Source organism: Entelurus aequoreus, linkage group LG28 (assembly GCF_033978785.1).
Source record: "Entelurus aequoreus isolate RoL-2023_Sb linkage group LG28, RoL_Eaeq_v1.1, whole genome shotgun sequence".
Classification (NCBI taxonomy): domain Eukaryota; kingdom Metazoa; phylum Chordata; class Actinopteri; order Syngnathiformes; family Syngnathidae; genus Entelurus; species Entelurus aequoreus.
Window position 1 is genome coordinate 34,039,739 of NC_084758.1, and position 24,390 is coordinate 34,064,128.

The 24,390-nt window shown below is 30.1% G+C and overlaps 3 protein-coding genes across 9 annotated transcripts in view; 2 read left to right on the forward strand and 1 right to left on the reverse strand.

Moving 5' to 3' along the window:
* LOC133645081 (paraneoplastic antigen Ma3 homolog) overlaps positions 1 to 24,390 on the forward strand; it is a 375,425-nt gene that overhangs the window by 294,463 nt on the left and 56,572 nt on the right. The window lies entirely within an intron of this gene.
* LOC133644900 (polycomb group RING finger protein 1) lies at positions 1,744 to 16,154 on the forward strand. Of its 2 annotated transcripts, none has more exons than XM_062039655.1 (9): positions 1,744 to 1,866; positions 4,356 to 4,461; positions 4,522 to 4,674; positions 7,456 to 7,521; positions 10,779 to 10,884; positions 11,767 to 11,809; positions 12,108 to 12,194; positions 12,267 to 12,347; positions 15,936 to 16,154. In XM_062039655.1, exons 1-9 carry the CDS (start codon positions 1,780 to 1,782, stop codon positions 15,984 to 15,986), a joined length of 780 nt encoding a protein of 259 aa, XP_061895639.1. In that variant the 5' UTR covers positions 1,744 to 1,779; the 3' UTR covers positions 15,987 to 16,154. The 2 variants fall into 2 exon arrangements, with proteins under 2 accessions (XP_061895639.1, XP_061895638.1); XM_062039654.1 differs by having other exon boundaries at positions 7,456 to 7,527; positions 15,936 to 16,141.
* Positions 18,398 to 23,031, reverse strand: LOC133644878 (transcription factor LBX2-like). Its single transcript, XM_062039631.1, has 2 exons — positions 22,386 to 23,031; positions 18,398 to 18,974 (listed from the first exon to the last, which is right to left on the reverse strand). Exons 1-2 carry the CDS (start codon positions 23,029 to 23,031, stop codon positions 18,535 to 18,537), a joined length of 1,086 nt encoding a protein of 361 aa, XP_061895615.1. The 3' UTR covers positions 18,398 to 18,534.

Here is a 24,390-nt window from a genome sequence, read left to right on the forward strand (position 1 = left end):
ATCAAACACTTATTTGGAACATCCCACAGGTGAACAGGCTAATTGGGAACAGGTGGGTGCCATGATTGGGTATAAAAGTAGATTCCATGAAATGCTCAGTCATTCACAAACAAGGATGGGGCGAGGGTCACCACTTTGTCAACAAATGCGTGAGCAAATTGTTGAACAGTTTAAGAACAACATTTCTCAAGCAGCTATTGCAAGGAATTTAGGGATTTCACCATCTACGCTCCGTAATATCATCAAAGGGTTCAGAGAATCTGGAGAAATCACTGCACGTAAGCAGCTAAGCCCGTGACCTTCGATCCCTCAGGCTGTACTGCACCAACAAGCGACATCAGTGTGTAAAGGATATCACCACATGGGCTCAGGAACACTTCAGAAAACCACTGTCAGTAACTACAGTTGGTCGCTACATCTGTAAGTGCAAGTTAAAACTCTCCTATGCAAGGCGAAAACCGTTTATCAACAACACCCAGAAACGCCTGAGCTCATCTAAGATGGACTGATACAAAGTGGAAAAGTGATCTGTGGTCTGACGAGTCCACATTTCAAATTGTTTTTGGAAACTGTGGACGTTGTGTCCCCCGGACCAAAGAGGAAAAGAACCATCCGAATTGTTCTAGGCGCAAAGTGTAAAAGGCAGCATGTGTGATGGTATGGGGGTGTATTAGTGCCCAAGACATGGGTAACTTACACATCTGTGAAGGCACCATTAATGCTGAAAGGTACATACAGCTTTTGGAGCAACATCTGTTGCCATCCAAGCAACGTTACCATGGACGCCCCTGCTTATTTCAGCAAGGCAATGCCAAGCCACGTGTTACATCAACGTGGCTTCATAGTAAAAGAGTGCGGGTACTAGACTGGCCTGCCTGTAGTCCAGACCTGTCTCCCGTTGAAAATGTGTGGCGCATTATGAAGCCTAAAATACCACAACGGAGACCCCCGGACTGTTGAACAACTTAAGTTGTACATCAAGCAAGAATGGGAAAGAATTCCACCTGAGAAGCTTAAAAAACGTGTCTCCTCAGTTCCCAAACGTTTACTGAGTGTTGTTAAAAGGAAAGGCCATGCAACACAGTGGTGAACATGCCCTTTCCCAACTACTTTGACACATGTTGCAGCCATGAAATTCTAAGTTCATTATTATTTGTAAAGAAAGAAAGAAAGTTGATGAGTTTGAACATCAAAGATCTTGTCTTTGTAGTGCATTCAATTGAATATGGCTTGAAAAGGATTTGCAAATCATTGTATTCCGTTTATATTTACATCTAACACCATTTCCCAACTCATATGGAAACGGGGTTTGTACTAATAAAAGTTGTAATAAATCAATCAATCAATCCACCTCTCCAATGTCCTTTTTTAATCCTTTAACCAGTGTCATCAAACTAATATCCTTCATGTCTTGATCTGATTTAAATGTATATATGATCTTGCAGTTATCTTCCATAACCTTTTTCCTCTTTTCTATTCCTTCATCATCTCTGTGCACTCTTTTTGAACTCAACTTTCCTTCATGCCCTCCTCCCCTCTAGTCCTATCCATGTCCATACCTTCCTCATGCATCCCCTCACTACTTCCACCTCCATCCACTCACAAATCACTTTATGCTCCACCGCCAAAAAGCTTCAGACACTCTCACTGTCAGCCACCGCTCCTTGGTTCACTTCCGCTTCCGGCGGCCGACGTCTACTTATAAACTGTCGATGTAAGACCCGCCTCCTTCGAGGTGCACACTTCCGGATCACCCGGAAGTTCGCTCACTTCCCAAAGATGGCGGAACAAGGTCCGATGGCCATAGCGATGCGGCTCAGGAAGCAGCTGCAGACCGTCTACAAGCTGGACCCGCTGCGGAACGAGGTGAGCGGCCGTGCTGGTCGGCGAAGGCCGCTTGTGGGCGGTGGAGGCGCCGCCGGGGCGACTTTAGAAGCCGCTGAGCGCGATGCTTGGGAGATGCTGGAGCGTCTGAGCATGCGTTGTCCTGCCGTGTCAAAGTCCGCCACGCTCGGCTTCCGCGTCGGGGAGACGAGCCTCGGTTGCCGGTCCTCCGGGGACCGAACATTCTTCTGTTTTGTTGCTTGTCGGGGGGAAAAAGTCAAAAATTTGACGGAGTTGCTAGCTGCTAACTGCTAACTAGCAACTCGCGTGTGTTCTTCTTAAAAGTCCGATCAATACAACAAAACATCTTAATAAACCACTAAAATCGTGTCAAAGTACTCTTTGTGTACTTTTGTTGTAATATACGTCTCTAGTTCATAATATTAGCAGCAAAACTTGTCAAAGTGCTCTTTGTTTACATTTGGTGTAATACACGACTCTAGTACATAATATTAGCATTAAAACTTGTCAAAGTATTCCCTGTTTACATTTGTTAGAATACACATCTCTAGTACATAATATTATATTAGCATTAAAACTTGTCAAAGTACTCTTTGTTTACATTTGTTGTGATGTACGTCTCTAGTTCATAATATTAGCAGGAAAACTTGTCAAAGTACTACTTGTGTACATTTGTTAGAATACACATCTCTAGTACATAATTAGCATTAAACTTGTCAAAGTACTCCTTGTGTACATTTGTTGTAACACACGTCTCTAGTACATAATATTAGCATTAAAACATGTCAAAGTACTCCTTGTTTACATTTGTTAGAATACACATCTCTGGTACATAATATTAGCAGGAAAACTTGTCAAAGTACTCCTTGTTTACATTTGTTGTAATACACGTCTAGTACATAATATTAGCATTAAAACTTGTTAAAGTACTCTTTGTGTACATTTGTTGTAATATATGTCTCTAGTACATAATATTAGCAGAAACTTGTCAATGTACTCTTTGTTTACATTTGTTGTAATACACATCTCTAGTACATAATATTAGCAGGGAAACTTGTCAAAGTACTCCTTGTTTACATTTGTTAGAATACACATCTCTAGTACATAATATTAGCATTAAAACTTGTCAAAGTACTCCTTGTTTACATTTGTTAGAATACACATCTCTGGTACATAATATTAGCATTAAAACTTGTCAAAGTACTCCTTGTTTACATTTCTTGTAATACACATCTCTAGTACATAATATTAGCAGGAAAACTTGTCAAAGTACTCCTTGTTTACATTTGTTGTAATACACATCTCTAGTACATAATATTAGCAGGAAAACTTGTCAAAGTACTCCTTGTTTATATTTGTTGTAATACACGTCTAGTACATAATATTAGCATTAAAACTTGTTAAAGTACTCTTTGTGTACATTTGTTGTAATATATGTCTCTAGTACATAATATTAGCAGAAACTTGTCAATGTACTCTTTGTTTACATTTGTTGTAATACACATCTCTAGTACATAATATTAGCAGGGAAACTTGTCAAAGTACTCCTTGTTTACATTTCTTGTAATACACATCTCTAGTACATAATATTAGCATTAAAGCTTGTCAAAGTACTACTTGTGTAAATTTTTTGTAATACACGACTCTAGTACATAATATTAGCATTAAAACTTGTCAAAGTACTCCTTGTTTACATTTGTTAGAATACACGTCACTAGTACATAATATTAGCATTAAAACTTGTCAAGGTATTACTTGTGTACATTTGTTGTAATACACGTCTCTAGTTCATAATAATAGCAGAAAAACTTGTCAAAGTACTCTTTGTTTACATTTGTTGTAATACACATCTCTCGTACATATTAGCATTAAAACTTGTCAAAGTATTACTTGTGTACATTTGTTGTAATACACGACTCTAGTACATAATATTAGCAGAAAAAATTGTCAAAGTACTCCTTGTTTACATTTGTTAGAATACACGTCACTAGTACATAATATTAGCATTAAAACTTGTCAAAGTACTCTTTGTGTACATTTGTTGTAGTACATAGTATTAGCAGAAAAACTTGTCAAAGTACTCTTTGTGTACATTTGTTGTAATACATGTCTCTAGTACATAATAATAGCAGGAAAACTTGTCAAAGTACTCCTCGTTTACATTTGTTGTAATACACACCTCTAGTACATAATATTAGCATTAAAACTTGTCAAAGTACTACTTGTGTACATTTGTTGTAATACACACCTCTAGTACATAATATTAGCATTAAAACTTGTCAAAGTACTACTTGTGTACATTTGTTGTAATACACGTCTCTAGTTCATAATATTAGCAGGACAACTTGTCAAAGTAGTTTATGTATACATTTGTAGGAATACACGTCTCTAATAAGTTGTGTCAGGTAACAACTTTGTCACTTACATCGTATGTCAGGTAACAACTTTGTCACTTACATCGTACTGTATTTCAGGTAACAACTTTGTCACTTACATGCCGGTGTTTGCAGGAGGAGGTGAAGTTGAAGATCAAAGACCTGAACGAGCACATCGTGTGTTACCTTTGTGCCGGCTACTTCATCGACGCCACCACCATCACGGAGTGTCTGCACACATGTGAGTGTCCTCAGACGCCATGTTGTCAGCACCTTTCCTGACAATCTGTCTGCTCTCCAGTCTGTAAAAGCTGCATCGTCAAGTACCTGCAGACCAGCAAGTACTGTCCCATGTGCAACATCAAGATCCACGAGACGCAGCCTCTGCTCAACCTCAAGCTGGACCGCGTCATGCAGGACATCGTCTACAAGCTGGTGCCGGGCCTCCAAGAAAGTAGGTGAAGGAACGTTCTTGTACGTGCTGAACACTTCATATAGTACTATGTATGTATTACATAGTATTTGTTGCTTCTTGTACGTGCTGAACACTTCATATAGTACTATGTATGTATCACATACACTGCAACAACTGAAATCTAAGTAAGATTAAATATGTCAAATAAGGGTGATATTTGCTTATTTTCTGTCTGATATGATAATTCTTCTCACTGAGCAGATTTTATGTTCGAGTGTTTTACTTGTTTTAAGTGTTTTGGTCCTAAATGATCTCAGTAAGATATTACAGCTTGTTGCTGAGGTTTGATGAGCTATATTGAGTAAAACATGCTTGAAACTAGAATATCAAGTGTTGCAAAGCTGTGTCATCAACACTCACAAGTATAAAACGACTTTTTTAAAGTAATAATTTCTTACTTCAAGCATGAAAAAAAAAATCCTTATGTCAAGATAATGGCACTAGCATTTACTTAATTTAAGAATATTTTTCAACATATTGAGCAAAAAGGTCTTTTTTTTTTCTACCAAGAAAAGTGCACTTGTTATTAGTGAGAATATACGTATTTTTGGGCTAATTGAAGTTAGCTAATTTGACAAGCCAAATTTTCTTGTTCTATTGGCAGATAATTTTGCTTAGTTCAAATAAAATACCCCTCATTTTTGTATTTTTTTTCTTGTTTTTGAACACTGACTTTTTGCAGTGCATGTATCACATACACTGCAACAACTGAAATCTAAGTAAGATGAAATATGTCAAATAAGGGTGATATTTGCTTATTTTCTGTCTGATAAGATAATTCCTCTCACTGAGCAGATTTTATGTTCGAGTGTTTTACTTGTTTTAAGTGTTTTGGTCCTAAATGATCTCAGTAAGATATTACAGCTTGTTGCTGAGGTTTGATGAGCTATATTGAGTAAAACACGCTTGAAACTAGAATATCAAGTGTTGCAAAGCTGTGTCATCAACACTCACAAGTATAAAACTACTTTTTTAAAGTAATAATTTCTTACTTCAAGCATGGAAAAAAAATCATTATGTCAAGATAATGGCACTAGCATTTACTTAATTTAAGAATATTTTTCAACATATTGAGCAAAAAGGTCTCTTTTTTTGTACCAAGAAAAGTGCACTTGTTATTAGTGAGAATATACTTATTTTAAGGTATTTTTGGGCTAATTGAAGTTAGCTAATTTGACAAGCCAAATTTTCTTGTTCTATTGGCAGATAATTTTGCTTAGTTACAATAAAATACCCCTCATTTTTGTATTTTTTTTTCTTGTTTTTGAACACTGACTTTTTGCAGTGTATGTATCACATACACTGCAACAACTGAAATCTAAGTAAGATGAAATATCTCAAATAAGGGTGATATTTGCTCATTTTCTGTCTGATAAGATCATTCTTCTCACTGAGCAGATTTTATGTTCGAGTGTTTTACTTGTTTTAAGTGTTTTGGTCCTAAATGATCTCAGTAAGGTATTACAGCTTGTAGCTGAGATGTGATGACCTATATTGAGTAAAACATGCTTGAAACTAGAATATCAACTGATGCAAAGCTGTGTTATTAACACAAGTATAAAACGACTTTTTTAAAGTAATAATTTCTTACTTCAAGCATGAAAAAAAAAAAATCATTATGTTAAGATAATGGCACTAGCATTTACTTAATTTAAGAATATTTTTCAACATATTGAGTAAAAAGGTCTCTTTTTTTGTACCAAGAAAAGTGCACTTGTTATTAGTGAGAATATACTTATTTTAAGGTATTTTTTGGGTTGATTGAAGTTAGCTAATTTGACTTGTTTTGGAAAGTCTCGACAAGCCGAATTTTCTTGTTCTATTGGTAGATAATTTTGCTGAGTTTAAGTAAAATACTCCTCATTTTTGTATTTTTTTTTTCTTGTTTTTGAACACTGACTTTTTGCAGTGTAGTATTTGTTGCTTCTTGTAGGTGATGAACATGTCTATACTGTAATACTACTATGTATGTATCAGTGTTTCCCATAAACTGCCAAGATACCTGTGGCGGCGGGGGCATGGCTATGGGCGTGGTCACCATGACATCATCGAGTAATTTGCATAATTTACTACAATGATATGATTTTCTTTAAAAAGGCTCAAAAAATGTATACTTACTAATTAATAATAACAGTTTTGTTTTAAACGTCCATCCATCCATCCATTTTACAATATAATTACAACACTTTATGTACATATTTATATACAGATTTGAACAATAAGTTATTCACTGAAATATATTTATTAATTGTGGTTCTTACAAAAAATATATCTTATAAAATATAAAAGCTAAAATGTCTCTTAAAGCTCTGCCCCTTTAATTAGTGCATACTAAATAATTTAACTTTAGCCTACTACTACAACCATATTATTTACCAGCAACATAAAGTGAAACAGAGGCAGAGGTGTCCTGCCACAGTCAGTAACAAATAAACAGAAAACAGTAGTGGTCAAATACAAATAAGGCAACAAGAGAAGTATACTACACTTCTCTTTTGTAAAGTAAATCTGAACAGCCTGTATGGGCATCTACATCAACTATATGATTTGCCTGAGAAGCTGGACAGGACAAAAAAAAAAATTATATTTTTTTTATTTTTAATTTTTTTATTTGTGGCGGACGTAATTCTTTTGTGGCGGGCCGCCACAAATAAATGAATGTGTGGGAAACACTGTGTATTACATAATATTTGTTGCTTCTTGTACGTGCGTAACATGTGTAACGTGTACCGTAATACTACCATGTATGTATTAACACAGGTGAGGACAAGCGAATCAAAGAGTTCTATCAGTCTCGGGGTTTGGAGAGAGTTCTTCAGCCTGCAGGTGATGGTGAGTTGGACACATTTGCAATGTTCTGATGGAACATGTCCAAAATGACACTTAAGGTTTGATTTACTAAGTATACTTTTTATTAGGGGTGTAACGGTACACAAACATTTCGGTTCGGTACGTACCTCGGTTTAGAGCTCACGGTTCGGTTCATTTTCGGTACAGTGAGAAAACAACAAAATATACATTTGTGGGTTATTTATTTACCAAATTTGCAAAATCTTCCACCAAAAATATTTTTCTTAGTGGAATATTTGATGTGAAGTAATGGGAACCTTGGATAGGTCAATAATTCATAATAACATTGATTTTGATTCAATATTATGTTTTGAGCAATGACAGTTTGAAAGAATTGCGCGTACTATAACACGTGCAAACCTGATAGCACACAAGGCTGATCTACTAAACTTGTGAGCAGAACAATACATTTTGGCGGCTGTCCTCATAAATATGCAAATGATATGCTGATCATCAGTACTGGGAGGAGAAGATGCAAGCAGAAGTATTTAGCGCACGCAGTGTGATTTATCAACACTCACCAGCGTTATTTAGCAGGTGTAGGAAGGATCAGTGCTGGCGTCGCACGGACGCACAATCCTCCGTCCTACGCGAGTGTGGCAGCATTCAGGAATGAAAATATTAGACATCTTGTCTATTCAGCAACGTCATTTTATAGCTGCTAGAGGACTTATTAAAACAAATGTAATTGATGCATTGTGGTGTCATTCAATATGTTTTTGTGACCTTTTTGTTTTTTCACATATAATATATATTATCGAAATATTTCTTCTATGAACAAAACTTCTTTGAGTATGCATTTTGAGCCAGAGTAAGTGCAGCCTCTCTCAAATGAGCACACCTTCAGCTAAAATGCCCATAAAAAGTGGTCGATGTCTCCTGCATGTTTGAAAACATAACAAAACATCACCGGTCGGCACATAATAACATGAATGTGCAGTAAATGAGTGTCTCCATGGTGATGCCCCGTATCGTACACACCATATACTCATTTAAAGAAGGCGGTCTGCACCACTTTTCAATTGTACACACAGTCTTAGAAGATCACACACACACTATTTTATACTTTGTACACACTATTTTATATACTATACACACTAATAGTACACATTATTTTTTATATTGTACACACTATACTTTCCACACACTAATAGTACACACTATTTTATACTTTGTACACGCTAATAGTACACACTATTTCATATATCATACACACTAATAGTACACATTAATTTTTATATTGTACACTATAGTTTCCACACACTAATAGTACACACTATTTTATACTTTGTACACGCTAATAGTACACACTATTTTATGTATCATACACACTAGTAGTACACATTATTTTTTATATTGTACACTATACTTTCCACACACTAATAGTACACACTATTTTATACTTTGTACACGCTAATAGTACACACTATTTTATATATCATACACACTAATAGTACACATTATTTTTTATATTGTACACTATACTTTCCACACACTAATAGTACACACTATTTTATACTTTGTACACGCTAATAGTACACACTATTTTATATACTTTACACACTAATAGTACACACTATTTTATATACTGTACACATTATTTTTTATAATGTACACTCTATTTTTTATATTGTACACACTTTTTATACTTTGCACACACTATTTTATATATGTACACACTATATTATATTAGTTTGTATACACTTTTATACTTTGTAAACACTAATAGTACACACTATTTTATGTATTGCACACACTATTTTATATATGTACACACTATATTATACTAGTTTGTATACACTTTTATACTTTGTAAACACTAATAGTACACACTATTTTATGTATTGTACAAACTATTTTATATATGTACACACTATACTAGTTTGTATACACTATTTTATACTTTGTACACACTAATAGTACATACTATTTTATATATTATACACACTAATAGTACACATTATTTTGTACATTGTACACACTATACTTTTCACACACTAATAGTACACACTATTTTGTACTTTGTACACGCTAATAGTACACACTATTTTATATACTATACACACTAATAGTACACAATTTTTTGTATATTGTACACACTATACTTTTCACACACTAATAGTACACACTATTTTGTACTTTGTACACGCTAATAGTACACACTATTTTATATACTATACACACTAATAGTACACATTATTTTGTATATTGTACACACTATACTTTTCACACACTAATAGTACACACTATTTTGTACTTTGTACACGCTAATAGTACACACTATTTTATATACTATACACACTAATAGTACACATTATTTTGTATATTGTACACACTATACTTTTCACACACTAATAGTACACACTATTTTATACATTGTACACAATAATAGTACACACTTTTATATATTATACACACTAATAGTACACGTTATTTTGTATATTGTACACTATACTTTTCACACACTAATAGTACACACTATTTTTTATATTGTACACACTTTTTATACTTTGCACACACTATTTTATATATGTAGACACTATTATACTAGTTTGTATACACTATTTTATACTTTGTACACACTAATAGTACACACTATTGTATGTATTGTACACACTATTTTATATATGTACACACTATATTATACTAGTTTGTATACACTATTTTATGCTTTGTTCACACTAATAGTACACACTATTTTATGTATTGTACACACTATTTTATACTTTGTACACACTAATAGTACACACTATTGTATGTATTGTACACACTATTTTATATATGTACACACTATATTATACCAGTTTGTATACACTATTTTATGCTTTGTTCCCACTAATAGTACACACTATTTTATGTATTGTACACACTATTTTATCCTTTGTACACATTAATAGTACACACTATTTTATAGATTGTACACACACTTCACTTCCTGCTAACGGCCCCCACCTTGCGCAGAGGATTCTGGGAGACGTGGTTTCTTCACAGGCCCGGCCAACGCTAAAGCGCCAGAAAAAAACTACACTCGCAAGTTTTCCTTTGTCACACGAGGAGACTTTGGAAGGTGAAATACTGCAGTACTTACAATGCAGTTACTTCCCTCGCAGTAAAACACAAAGATTGTTTCCTGGATAACGACATGGCAGCGTCTCCATGGCGATAGAAGTGAAGGTCATTCTATCATGGATGGTTGCTATTTAGACATTGTTGTGTTTCTTCTTCCTCCTCAGACTGCGTGTCAGACTCCTCATCTTTACCGTACACCAGCTTCGATCACGCCAAGGCACATTTTTACAGATATGATGAGCAGGTCTCGCTGTGTTTACAAAGACTAAGGTGACTGTTCATTTCTCTGCATTCTTTTTATTACATACAAACACTAGTATTTTTATTTTTACAAATTGTTGGCCCTTTTCATTTTTACACACATTATTAATAAAAACAGGTAACAACACATTATTATTATTAATATGATGACAAATATTCTTCTGGAACATTATTCATGATTTTTCTTAGTATTACACACACACTATCATTTGTATTATTATTACAAATATATGCCTTTTTCATTTGTACACACACTTTAATAATAAACCGCAGCATTATTAATAATATGATGATGGTAATTATTCTTAAAGATTATTCATGATCATTCTTATTACACACACACTATTAATAATATTACATAATGTCTGCCGTTTTTATTCTTACACACACTGGTTATAAAAACCGCAAGTAATACATTAATAATCTAATGGTGAATATTATTCATGATCATTCTTATTATACACAAACATACTCAGTATTATTACAAATTATTTGCTGTTTTCATTTTTACACACACTAATAATAAAACATATTATTATTACTATTATTAAATAATTATATTATTCTCAAACAGTATTAATGATCATTCTTGTTATTACACACACACTATTATTTTTATTTGTCCTTTTTGTTACACAGCAAGTAAAAATAATGAAGAGATCATATATATTAGTAATATGATCATTATTCTTAAACATTATTCAAGATCGTTATTACACACACTGTTACTACGTACTGCTATTTTTATTATTACGTATTTACACCTGCATAAGTAATATTTTGATGATGATTAGGAAGTCGTATGTATTTAATCACCACACACTATATTCAGGTTATAATTAATGATGTCTTATTATTAGTATTAATAATGATGTGTTTTTTTATGTGCAGTTCATCGCTGGCTGGGAAAGATAAAAGCAAAGTAGTTCTTCAGGTTAGTACTAACACACTGGTCAAATACTACATCTCCAGTAGTACTACATGGTAATTGTACATGGACAACAAAAACAGTGTTTATTGCAACATAGACGATATATCTTTTCACCAGCAGAGGGTAGCATTGTCCTGCCTTACCAACATCATTCATAATAATAATAATCATATATCAGATTCATAGAACGCTGTTTTCTAATGACTCTGACAAGCATTATTATTATTAATAATTATAATAATGTATCCAATTTATATATCACTTGTTTTTTAATGACTGTGTATTTGTTGTGCGTGTGCAGCAGAAGTTTGTGCGATGTTCGGTGCGAGCGGAGGTGCGACATTTACGTAAAGTACTTTGTCATCGACTCAACGTGGAAAAACATCAGGTAACTTGCCTGTAATATTAGTGTTATTACTATGTATACATGTATTTATTTACTGTGTGTGTGTGTGTGTAGGTGCAGATGTTGTTCAACAATGAGTCTTTGCCTGATCACATGACCATGAAAAGATTATGGCTGTCACACTGGTTTGGAAAGGTGAGACATCTTAATAATAATAATAATAATAAATACATGATTATGTTTTTACAGAGCCTTTTAATGACAATTGATTTGGTTATATTTTTGTCAGCTTTAATGATTATTTCAATAGATAAAAGATGTAAATATGTTGAGTTAAAAATGTATATACTAGTAATGTTGTGTTAAACATTTATTAGTTATGTTGTGTTAAAAATGTATACTAGTAATGTGTTAAAAATGTATACTAATAATGTTGTGTTAAGCATTTATTAGTTATGTTGTGTTAAAAATGTATACTAATAATGTTGTGTTAAACATTTATTAGTTATGTTGTGTTAAAAATGTATACTAGTAATGTTGTGTTAAACATTTATTAGTTATGTTGTGTTAAAAATGTATACTAATAATGTTGTGTTAAACATTTATTAGTTATGTTGTGTTAAAAATGTATACTAATAATGTTGTGTTAAGCATTTATTAGTTATGTTGTGTTAAAAATGTATACTAATAATGTTGTGTTAAACATTTATTAGTTATGTTGTGTTAAAAATGTATACTAGTAATGTGTTAAAAATGTATACTAATAATGTTGTGTTAAAATGTATATTAGTAATGTCGTGTTAAAAATGTATACTTGTAATGTAGAGTAAAAAATGTATAGTAGTAATGTTGTGTTAAAAATGTATATATTAGTAATGTTGTGTTAAACATTTATTAGTAATGTTGTGTTAAAAATGTACACTAGTAATGTTGTGTTAAAAATTTATACTAATAATGTTGTGTTAAAATGTATATTAGTAATGTCGTGTTAAAAATGTATACTTGTAATGTAGAGTAAAAAATGTATATAAGTAATGTTGTGTTAAACATTTATTAGTAATGTTGTGTTAAAAATGTATACTAGTAATGTTGTTAAAATGTATACTAGTAATGTTGTTAAAATGTATATTAGTAATGTTGTGTTAAAATGTATACTAGTAATGTTGTGTTAAACATTTATTAGTAATGTTGTGTTAAACATTTATTAGTAATGTTGTGTTAAAAATGTATACTAGTAATGTTGTGTTAAAATGTATACTAGTAATGTTGTGTTAAAATGTATATTAGTAATGTTGTGTTAAAAATGTATACTAGTAATGTTGTGTTAAAATGTATACTAGTAATGTTGTGTTAAAATGTATATTAGTAATGTTGTGTTAAAAATGTATACTAATAATGTTGTGTTAAAATGTATATTAGTAATGTCGTGTTAAAAATGTATACTTGTAATGTAGAGTAAAAAATTTATATAAGTAATATTGTGTTAAACATTTATTAGTAATGTTGTGTTAAACATTTATTAGTAATGTTGTGTTAAAAATGTATACTAGTAATGTTGTGTTAAAATGTATACTAGTAATGTTGTGTTAAAATGTATATTAGTAATGTTTTGTTAAAATGTATACTAGTAATGTTGTGTTAAAATGTATACTAGTAATGTTGTGTTAAAATGTATACTACTAATGTTGTGTTAAAATGTATATTAATAATGTTGTGTTAAACATTTATTAGTAATGTTGTGTTAAAAATGTATACTAGTAATGTTGTGTTAAAATGTATACTAGTAATGTTGTGTTAAAATGTATATTAGTAATGTTGTGTTAAAAATGTATACTAATAATGGGTTAAAAATGTGTACTAGTAATGGGTTAAAAATGTATACTAGTAATTTTGTGTTAAAATGTATATTAGTAATGTTTTGTTAAAAATGTACACTAGTAATGTTGTTAAAAATGTATACTAGTAATGTTGTGTTAAAAATATATATATTAGTAATGTTGTGTCAAAAATGTACAACTAGTAATGTTGTGTTAAAATGTATATTAGTAATGTTGTGTTAAAAATGTATACTAATAATGGGTTAAAAATGTGTACTAGTAATGTGTTAAAATGTATATAAGTAATGTTGTGTTAAACATGTATACTAGTAATGATGTTAAAAATGTATATATTAGTAATGTTGTGTTAAACATTTATTAGTAATGTTGTGTTAAAAATGTATACTAATAATGTTGTGTTAAAATGTATATTAGTAATGTTGAGTTAAAAATGTATACTAGTAATGTTGTGTTAAAATGTATATTAGTAATGTTGTGTTAAAAATATATATTAGTAATGTTGTGTTAAAAATGTATACTTGTAATGTTGTGTTAAAATGTATATTAGTAATGTTGTGTTAAAAATGTATACTAGTAATGTTGTGTTAAAATGTATATTAGTAATGTTGTGTTAAAAATGTATACTAGTAATGTTGTGTTAAAATGTATATTAGTAATGTTGTGTTAAAAATGTATACTAATAATGGGTTAAAAATGTGTACTAGTAATGTGTTAAAATGTATATAAGTAATGTTGTGTTAAACATGTATACTAGTAATGATGTTAAAAATGTATACTAGTAATGTTGTGTTAAAAATGTATATATTAGTAATGTTGTGTTAAACATTTATTAGTAATGTTGTGTTAAAAATGTATACTAATAATGTTGTGTTAAAATGTATATTAGTAATGTTGAGTTAAAAATGTATACTAGTAATGTTGTGTTAAAATGTATATTAGTAATGTTGTGTTAAAAATATATATTAGTAATGTTGTGTTAAAAATGTATACTAGTAATGTTGTGTTAAAATGTATATTAGTAATGTTGTGTTAAAAATGTATACTAATAATGGGTTAAAAATGTGTACTAGTAATGTGTTAAAATGTATATAAGTAATGTTGTGTTAAACATGTATACTAGTAATGTTGTGTTAAAAATGTATTCTAGTAATGTTGTGTTAAAAATGTATAATAGTAATGTTAAAATGTATACTAGTAATGTTGTGTTAAAATATATATTAGTAATGTTGTGTTAAAAATGTATAATAGTAATGTTGTGTTAAAATATATACTAGTAATGTTGTGTTAAAACTGTATATTAGTAATGTTGTGTTAAAAATGTATAATAGTAATGTTAAAATGTATATTAGTAATGTTGAGTTAAACATGTATACTAGTAATGTTGTGTTAAAAATGTATACTAGTAATGTTGTGTTAAAATATATATTAATAATGTTGAGTTAAACATGTATACTAGTAATGTTGTGTTAAAATATATATTAGTAATGTTGTGTTAAACATGTATACTAGTAATGTTGTGTTAAAAATGCATACTAGTACTGTTGTTAAACATTGTATACTAGTAATGTTGTTAAACATTGTATACTAGTAATGTTGTGTTAAACATTGTATACTAGTAATGTTGTGTTAAAAATATATACTAGTAATGTGTTAAAAATGTATATATTAGTAATGTGTTGAAAATGTATACTAGTAATGTTGTGTTAAAAATATATACTGGTAATGTGTTAAAAATATATACTAGTAATGTGTTAAAAATGTATACTAGTAATGTTGTGTTAAAAATATATACTGGTAATGTTGAGTTAAAAAGGTATACTGCCAGTATACCTTTTTAACTCAACATTACCAGTATAATACTGGTAATGTTAGTTAAAAAGGTATGTGCGGGAAATGGTATACCCACAGTAAAGTTGTGTGTAAAATGGGTGTTGTTGTGTTGCAGGCGCAGCCCTTAGTGCTTCACTACACCATCAAGGAGAAGCGCAGCAGATAGAATTGACCTTCACATATTTTCTATTAGACATAATTCTATTTTAATAGTTTTTGTGTACAGCAACTTATTTTGGCTCTTTTGTATTTTTGGACAAATAAAAGAAAAATGTAAGAATGATCAACTTTTGTCCACAATATTTCAAACATCTTCCTTATGAAGGAGAATGCAAATGGACACTTTTAAAACACATCAACAATTAAAGGGCTCACTTCCTGTTTGTTTATTTTTCATAATAAAAGTCACATCAAATATTTATGATCATTTTGGCTCCTTTGACGATAGAAATATTGATCATTTATTTTTAATGTAAGCATCTTCATATTCCACTTTATCAATCATTTCACCTTTTATAATTATTAGCTATTCCACAACATGAACTTTCAAAAATCGATTGAATTCTTTTCGAAACGGTTCTTTACTTTTGACAGGCGGAAATGAAATATTGTGCGCAGTGACTCCATGTGGCCGCTAGGTGGCAAGCGAGTGCTGCAAAAGCTGAGCACGCGTAGAAAAAAATGTTAATAATAAACAGATTGCAAAAAAACTATCTTTTTGAAACATTAAAAACAATTTGAAGTTGAGATCACATTGGAATAAAAGTAATAATATTATGACAATTACGGTTTCATCTTAAGGACTAAAAGAAAAGAAGTATTAATAATGTCGCTTGTATATTTGTATTATTCATATAGAATTATACACACTTGTGACGTCACTGCGAACTCAATGCTTACGTCACATGACCTTCATAGCGTTACTTATTGTGTCTTGAAATTCTTATTCAACGTTTTTTTCACTTTAAATCGTATATTTTTCAAGAATCCCTTTTGTTGTTGATTTCGCAACTATTTATTAATGACGTGCAGAAGATGATAATAATAATGGTGACTTAAATATTCTTTTATTTAATAAAGACTGTTTCAAATGATTTCACTGCTGGTTAAAAATAGGAATATTACTAACAAGACAGGAATATTCATAATAAAGGAGGAGTTCAACTTGTAAATGTTCGACATAATATTAATGCAAACAGGAAGATGAAATATTAAACGCAGTATATTTCAATAATACTGCATATTTTCAAGTAGCCAAACAGTAACAATTAATTTTTACTTTAAGATGATTAATAATTCATCTCCAAAACATTCAATAAAAAAAAAGTTCAAGCTAAATTTGAGTTCAAATGAAAGATTTTAGAATAAAAGCGCATATTTTCACACTTAATGAATTTAAACGTCATAAATGGTTTTATTCACGGCGGCTGAGAGGAGGCCGATAATGCGCTGCGAGGCCGATAATGCGCTGCGAGGCCGATAATGCGTCCCATCAATCAAGTGGTCCGTGCGAGGAGGCGAGGAGGCAAGGAGGCAAGGAAGGAGATCGAACAAAGATTGTTTGCAGTCAATGACAAGAAATGAATGACGATGAATTATTATTTCACTTCTTGTTGGTGAAAGTTTCAATTATTTACAGTGAAAGAATCCAAAATAACATCAAACTCTTGTTTATCCTCCTCATGTTGTCAGTATCATTTGTAATATTAATATTATTATTTCAAAAAGGACTTAAATCATTGAAATATTGTAAAGCTTTATTTACATGGATGCTGATTAAATACATTCAAATGATTTATATATATTTATATAAATATACTGTGCGTGTGTGTGTATATATATATATATACACACATATATATATATATACATACATATATATTGTTAAATACACAGAAAGAAGACGTGTCAAAAGCTGCATTGTTTCATCATTCTAATTATTATAATTATATAATCTGTAATTATATTAAAATTGTAATACTGTAACAATAATAATTATACCTGTAATTATTCATATTATAATACAACCGTTACAATAATAATTATATATGTAATTATTCATGTTGCAATAATACTGTAACAATAATATGTAATTATTCATATAATAAAAATGTTACAATAATACTGTAACGATAATTATTATATATGTAATTATTCATATTATAATACAACTGTTACAATACTACTGTAACAATAATAATTATATATGTAATTATTCATATTATAATACAACTGTAACAATAATACATATGTAATTATTCATATTATAATAAAACTGTCACAATAATAATTATATATGTAATTATTCATGTAACAATAATATGTAATTATTCATATAATAAACCTGTTACAATAATACTGTAACAATAATTATTATACATGTAATTATTCACATTATAATAAAACTGTTACAACAATAATTATATTAATCTGTAATTATTCATATTACAATTGTAATAATACTGTAACAATAATTAAATCACCTGGCGTGTTTTCCAGCGGAGTACACATATTAATAATAATAATAATAACCATCATCATAATAACACTTTTAGAGATTATATCCACATCAATTTGTGATAGTGAATTTTGGCGCGTGATAAAAACAAGCTTCAGGAATGAAAAAGTCTTTTTTATGATAAATTAAATGCAAGGTATAAAAAGCCTTCAAACTTGGTTCCTTCTTTGACTCACAAAGTCCGTGCAAAAGTTGTTTAATCATCCACTTCGATCTCCTCCTCGTCCTCCGAGAACTCGTCAGTAGTTCGTCCTCTGGAGGAAGACGGCGACTGCAGGTGAGCCTCCTCCACCAGGTGGTGGTCCTCCACCACCTGGTGGTCGTCCACCACCTGGTCCATGGCCACCAGCTTGTGCAGAGTCTGAGGTGTGATCTTCTTCAGAGACTCCACGTCCGCCTTCATCTCCTCCAAGTCCCGCTTCAGCTTGGCGCGCCGGTTCTGGAACCAGGTGATGACCTGGGCGTTGGAGAGGCCCAGCTGTTGCGCAATGTTGTCCCGGTCCGCGGGGGACAGGTACTTCTGGTACAGGAAGCGCTTCTCCAGCTCGTAGATCTGATGGTTGGTGAAGGCCGTCCGGGACTTTCTCCTCTTCTTGGAGTTCTGTCTTTGGCCCAAGCACGTCAGCTGCTCGCCACCTGGTGACGTCACACCCACTTTCACTTTCACTTTCACATAGACATGCAGGATGTGCGCCAACGTGTCACAGGTGCAAATATTAGGAAAAGAAAAGAAATATTTATATACACTAATGTAGTAAAGAATACAACTATATACATTTACACCACACTTGTAGTAACTCCATATATTCTGTACTATATTTACACAAACAATACAATAATGTAGTATATACATTACATTTGTAGTAACTCCATATATTCTGTAGTATATTTACACAAACAATACAATAATGTAGTATACATTTACACCACACTTGTAGCAACTCCATATATTCTGTAGTATATTTACACAAACAATACAATAATGTAGTATATATTTACATTACACTTGTAGTATCTACATATATTCTGTATTATATTTACACAAACAATACAATAATGTAGTATATATTTACACTACACTTGTAGTAACTCCATATATTCTGTAGTATATTTACACAAACAATACAATAATGTAGTATATATTTACATTACACTTGTAGTATCTACATATATTCTGTATTATATTTACACAAACAATACAATAATGTAGTATATATTTACACTACACTTGTAGTAACTCCATATATTCTGTACTATATTTACACAAACAATACAATAATGTAGTATATATTTACATTACACTTGTAGTAACTCCATATATTCTGTACTATATTTACACAAACAATACAATAATGTAGTATATATTTACACTACACTTGTAGTAACTCCATATATTCTGTACTATATTTACACAAACAATACAATAATGTAGTATATATTTACACTACACTTGTAGTAACTCCATATATTCTATACTATATTTACACAAACAATACAATAATGTAGTATATATTTACATTACACTTGTAGTAACTCCAAATATTCTGTAGTATATTTACATGAAGAATACAATAATGTAGTATATATTTACATTACACTTGTAGTAATTCCAAATATTCTGTAGTATATTAACATGAAGAATACAATAATGTAGTATATATTTACATTACACTTGTAGTATCTCCATATATTCTGTAGTATATTTACATGAAGAATACAATAATGTAGTATATATTTACATTACACTTGTAGTATCTCCATATGGTCTGTAGTATATTTACATGAACAATATAATAATGTAGTATATATTTACATTACACTTGCAGTATATCTCCATATATTCTGTAGTATATTTACATGAAGAATACAATAAAGTAGTATATATTTACATTACACTTGTAGTAACTCCATATGTTCTGTAGTATATTTACATGAAGAATACAATAATGGAGTATTTATTTACATAACACTATCCACAATTGTAACTCCATATGTTCTGTAGTATATTTACATGAAGAATACAATAATGTAGTATATATTTACACTACACTTGTAGTAACTCCATATGTTCTGTAGTACGAACAATACAATAATGTAGTATATATTTACACTACACTTGTAGTAACTCCATATATTCTGTAGTATATTAACATGAAGAATACAATAATGTAGTATATATTCACACCACACTTGTAGTAACTCCATATATTCTGTAGTATATTAACATGAAGAATACAATAATGTAGTATATATTTACACCACACTTGTAGTAACTCCATATATTCTGTAGTATATTCACATGAAGAATACAATAATGTAGTATATATTTACATCACACTTGTAGTATCTCCATATATTCTGTAGTATATTTACATGAAGAATACAATAATGGAGTATTTATTTACATAACACTTGTAGTATCTCTATATATTCTGTAGTATATTTACATGAAGAATACAATAATGTAGTATATATTTACACTACACTTGTAGTAACTCCATATATTCTGTAGTATATTTACATGAAGAATACAATAATTTAGCATGTATTTACATCAATCAAAGAATATTACTATACTGTAGTATAGAATATAATTATATGTTTTAGAACACTACATATAAACAATACTAGTAAATTATATTTTTAGTACAGTATACCTACGATAGAATACTTACATAAACAGTACTAGTTTAAAATATATTTTCATCAAGAGTATTAGTTTATATTTCTACATAAAGAACATTCCTGTATTTGTAGGTATTTTGATCAACAATACTACAGTGGTGTGTATGGATAATACTGATTTATGTAGTTCTATATAGAATGAATATGAATAATAATAGTATGTATAGTTGTATATAGAAAGACTAATGGTGTGTATGAAGAGTATACATTTTGAAATGTATGCTGAATAAGCATATATATATATATATATATATATATATATGAGAAGAATTGGAGTGTAGATATGTAAACAACAACCTTGAGCGGCTGAAATTACCTTGATTTCAACTCTTTCAAACATTTTACCGCCAATATTCTATCTATCTATCTATCTATCTATCTATCTATCTATCTATCTATCTATCTATCTATCTATCTATCTATCTATATATATATATATATATATATATATATATATATATTATATATATATATATATATATATATATATATATATATATATATATATATATATATATAGTCGAGGTTTTTGTGGTTTATCTGTTATATAGTGCTCAACACCGGGGTACAGCGGAATATATGTTAGGTTAGGAAAAAACACTATAACACTATATCTTCCCTACAAGCCTTTTTCGCAGGTTATATGTCATATATCATTATATATATATATATATATATATATATATATATATATATATATATATATATATATATATATATATCATTATATATATATATATATATATATATATATATATATATATATATAAATATATATAACAAATGACATATGATATATAATACAAAAACATACATACAAAAATATATATATATAAAATGATATATAATACAAAAAAAATTAAAAATAAATATATATATATATATATATATATATATATATATATATATATATATATATATTTATTTATTTTTAATTTTTTTTGTATTATATATCATTTTATATATATATATTTTTGTATGTATGTTTTTGTATTATATACCATATGTCATTTGTTATATATATTTATATATATATATATATATATATATATATATATATATATATATATATATATATATATATATATATATATACATATATATATATATATATATATACATACATACATACATATATATATATATATATATATATATATATATATAATATATATATATATATATATATATATATATATATATATATATATATATATATATATATATATATATATATATATATATATATATTGTGTGTGTGTGTTTGTGTTTATATATGTATATATGAATATGTATGTTTCCGTGGAGAATATAATATAATATAATATATATATTGGTATATAAAAAAGTAATAAATAGTACCTTGAGCGGCTTGAATGACGTTGACTTCGAGTCCTTTGAAAGTTTTACTAGCAAGTTCTTCCAGAGCGCACAGCGGCGATGAGGGCGAGCTGAGGCCGCCGCGGGCCGCATGAGAAGCGGACAACTTTTGCAACAAGGTCGGCGGACCGCCGGAAGAGGAGGAGGAAGAAGACGACGAGGAGGACGAAGAAGAAGAAGAAGAAGAAGAAGAAGATTTCTTCTTGCAGTTGGGTTTGTTAAGAATGTCTTCGATGCTGAAAGGTGTGAGCGGCTTGTTGGAGTTGGCGGGAGGAGGAAGTCTCTCCTGCGGGAGTCTCCTGCGCTCCTCCGGCCCAGAATGAAGTGTCTCCAGCGGGAGTCTCCTGCGCTCCTCCGGCCCAGAATGAAGTGTCTCCTGCGGGAGTCTCCTGCGCTCCTCCGGCCCAGAATGAAGTGTCTCCTGCGGGAGTCTCCTGCGCTCCTCCGGCCCAGAATGAAGTGTCTCCTGCGGGAGTCTCCTGCGCTCCTCCGGCCCAGAATGAAGTGTCTCCAGCGGGAGTCTCCTGCGCTCCTCCGGCCCAGAATGAAGTGTCTCCTGCGGGAGTCTCCTGCGCTCCTCCGGCCCAGAAGGACAGACTTTCATCTTCTTCTTGCTGCAGGACGTCATGGAGTTGGACTAAAGTTGGATGTTCAGGACATCTTCTCTCGACATCTTCCCCGCCAAAGTCCCCGCCAAAGTCCGCGGCCAAAGTCCGCGGCAGGACACGCGCGGCGCGGAGACTCAGCGGGAAGAAGGCGCCAAAAGGAGGCTGGACGCTAAATACTTGATGCTGATTGGCTGAGGAGCAATTAGAGCCATCTTCACCTCCTCTTCCTCACAGCTGGCACGTGACGCACACACCATGATGAATATGATACCTTATTATTATTATTATATCAGATATGATACATTATTATTATTATTAATATATCAAATGAGACATTATTATCATATCAAATATGACACATTATTATTATTATATCAAATATGACACATTATTAATATTATTATATCAAATATGGTACATTATTACATCAAATATGACACATTATTAATATTATTATATCAAATATGATACATTATTATATCAAATATGATACATTATTATATAAAAATGACACATTATTGTTATTATATCAAATATGACAGATTATTAATATTATTATATCAAATATGACACATTATTATATCAAATATGATACATTATTACATCAAATATGATACATTATTATTATTGTATCAAAATTATACATTATTATTATTATATTAAATATGACACATTATTATTGTTATATAAAATATGATACATTATTCATAATATTATTATAATATCATATATGATACATTATTGTTATATCAAATATGACACATTATTATTATTGTATCAACATTATACATTATTATTATTATATCAAATATGATACATTATTATTATTATATCAAATATGATACATTATTAATATTATTATTATAAAATCATACATGATACATTATTATATCAAATATGACACATTATTATTACATCAAAGATGATACTCTATTATTATTGTATTAAAATATCATAGATTGGTATTATATCAAATATACATTATTATTCTTATATCAAATATACAATATTATTATTATTATATCAAATATGATACATAGTTATTATTATATCAAATATGATAGATAATAATTATTATGATACATTATTATTATATCATTTATGATACATTAGTATTATATTAGTATTATTATTATTATATCAAATATAACACACTATTATAATTAAATCAAATATGATACATTATTATTAGATCAAATATAAAACATCATTTTTATTATTCTATCCAATATGATACATTATTAATAATATTATTATAATATCATATATGATACATTATTATTATATCAAATATGACACATTATTAATATTATATCAAAAATGACACATTATTATTATTGTATCAACATTATACATTATTATTATATCAAATATGACAC